Source organism: Acipenser ruthenus, chromosome 2, assembly GCF_902713425.1.
Source record: "Acipenser ruthenus chromosome 2, fAciRut3.2 maternal haplotype, whole genome shotgun sequence".
Lineage (NCBI taxonomy): Eukaryota > Metazoa > Chordata > Actinopteri > Acipenseriformes > Acipenseridae > Acipenser > Acipenser ruthenus.
Window position 1 is genome coordinate 85,225,267 of NC_081190.1, and position 2,547 is coordinate 85,227,813.

At 41.7% G+C, this 2,547-nt stretch overlaps 1 protein-coding gene across 1 annotated transcript; it reads left to right on the top strand.

The window, feature by feature from the left end:
* The first annotated feature begins 214 nt into the window (after positions 1–214).
* LOC131701958 (neurogenin-2-like) lies at positions 215–2,250 on the top strand. Its single transcript, XM_059003043.1, has 2 exons — positions 215–540; positions 701–2,250. Exon 2 carries the CDS (start codon positions 702–704, stop codon positions 1,335–1,337), a length of 636 nt encoding a protein of 211 aa, XP_058859026.1. The 5' UTR covers positions 215–540; position 701; the 3' UTR covers positions 1,338–2,250.
* Positions 2,251–2,547: the final 297 nt, after the last annotated feature.

Here is a 2,547-nt window from a genome sequence, read left to right on the forward strand (position 1 = left end):
CTCTCATTGGCTGGCGGCGCCTCGCGACCCCATTCATTAATAAATTAGCGGCACGCTCCAACCGAGCGCGAGCTACCAATCACAAAACAGAACGGGCTTGGGCTTCAAAACGTTTTATGCTGATAACATAGAGGGAGCTTGGGGTGGTGGTTGAGGGGGGTGTCAGAAAAAAGTAAAAGAAAAGAAATGAGTGATGATAATGAAATGAAAAGAATAGCCACGGGGACAAGCCTCTGGGGTAGATTTGATTGTTTTAAGGAGGGTATATAAGGGGAGTTAAGAGAGTCGTGTGCCAGACACACAGCCACTGAGCTGCAAGCAGTGCAAACAGCTCGCTTCACAGGAGTACTGGGGCGCGTGCCAATAGTACTGCAAAAAAATAAATAAGTACATAAATATAGCTTTCTGACAACAACTGAATGTCATTTGGACTACAAGAGCTCGGGACAACGTTTTCTTTGGTTTCTTTCTGCTACTTGAAGCAAGTTTATCGAATCACGTCTTTACTTACTGCAAAAGCTAACCAAGCTCAAGTGCAAAGTAAGTTTAGCTCTTTCAGCATTTTAGCAAGGTCTTAACTAACAGTTCTATTCCAAACGTGGAATGTTTTACATGTTATACATATAAAATATGATTGTACTCTAAAACAAACCCTTAACAATAGAAATCTAACGAGTTTATTCTCTCTTTTTTTCCATAGTATGTTTTCTAAAGCCGACAGCTTCGAGTATGAGGAGCAGGGTATGATGCTCGAATCTCCGCCCCCATCATCTCCGGATAGAGACTCCCTCGGTCAATCTGAAGAGGACATGGAGATGTCTCCGACGCAAAAGCCAAGCAGCGCTGACTGCAAACGCAGATCCAGGGGCAGAAGCACCAAGACCATCAAAAACCCAGAGGTCTTGCAGAAGGTTAAGAAAGGCCGAAGGCAAAAGGCGAACAACAGAGAGAAGAACAGGATGCACAACCTCAACTCAGCACTGGACACCCTGCGACAGATCCTGCCTTGCTTCCCCGATGATGCCAAGCTTACCAAAATTGAAACCCTGCGTGTCGCCCACAACTACATCTGGGCCCTCACAGAGACCCTCCGGCTGGGCGACTCGTTCAGCGGGGTGGCTGACTGCATCTTCATGGGGAAGGGCTTTCAAGACCCCGGTCTGATGACCCCCAGCTCAGGGACAGCTGATACCCCATCCCCGTGGAGCTGCAGCAGCTCACCTTCCTCCTCGTACACCTGCGCTTCATCCCCTGCCAGCTCAGACATTGACAGCTGCAGTTGGAGGTCCGAAAACCAGAGCTACGCTGGAACCCCAGCACAAAACGATTTTAGTTAAAATAAGACACTTTATACATAAGAAGTACACTTTTTTTTAAATATATTTTTTTTAGATAATATATCGTGCAAGTGCATTTAATGTGTCAGCTTGTTATGTGAAATTGACGAACGTGATATATTTGACCGAAATACTGTTATTGTTTTTATGATTCTCTATGATGAACTTGGTAACTTTAATATCTTTAAATGACACTGATTGACGTTTAGTTCTCTAAAAAAACAACAACAAAAAACGTATTGTTTTATGTCTGGCTTGGGAAAGGTTACTATAAAATGTATTTTTTATTTTGAATGTTGTAACTATACTTGAAATGCGTGGCATCTGCCGTCTTTCCCACGTGTTAGCTTCAGCAGTAGGCTGTGGGAATTTTAACTGGTCAAATCAAACTCTTTTTTTTTTAGTGATGTGCACTTTGTTCGGTTTCCCAGCTTCCCACAATGCCCTTTATTCGCTCACTTTCACTTGCTGTTTTGCATTTCACCATCTGTCTTACATGATTTATAAGAAAAAGGTATTCTGCTAGATATCCAGGTTAGAAGTCATTGCATAATTTGTAGACTTTGTGAAGACTGAATACAAGCGTGGAAATGTAGTCTGAACGCTCTATCAAAGGCAAAACGCTGAAGGAAAATAGAAAAAATCGGGAAGGAGGATTGCTTCATGAATCATGCATTATTTATTTCGACCTCCGGGGGATGTGAAATTGCTATTCTTTAACGGGACTAAAAATAAATCAAACATATAACATTAAAGCGACCAGCAGCACCCGAGTTCACTTTTATTTATTAGAATGGAAATGTTTCGTCGACAAAATGTATATTTTGTATATTTCAGAGTTTTATTCTAGTATGTAATTTACCTTTTTGAAAAGAAAACGAAAACTGTCCTTGAAAGGCTTTTTCAAATGTATTAATAAAAAATATATACTTTTCATAAAATGTTCTTGTGACGTTTTCTTAAAAGAACACAATTACTTGTGTGTTCTCTGACACTTTCCACTCACGCTTTAATTCCAAACGCACATATGTAAAATATCAACACTGTCCAACATTTTAAAACGTGCTGCATTTTCAGAATGTTTGAACACTAGCCTACTGAAAGTACCGACCCCCCCCCCCCCCCCCCCCCCCCCCCCCCCCCCCCATGTGAAAAACGCTTCTGCAATATTTGTGACATGCACGTAGGTTTAGGCAGTGCATTATAAATA

Excerpts from the sequence above, each read along its gene's own strand:
- LOC131701958 (XM_059003043.1), top strand. The coding sequence starts at position 702 with ATGTTTTCTAAAGCCGACAGCTTCGAGTATGAGGAGCAGGGTATGATG.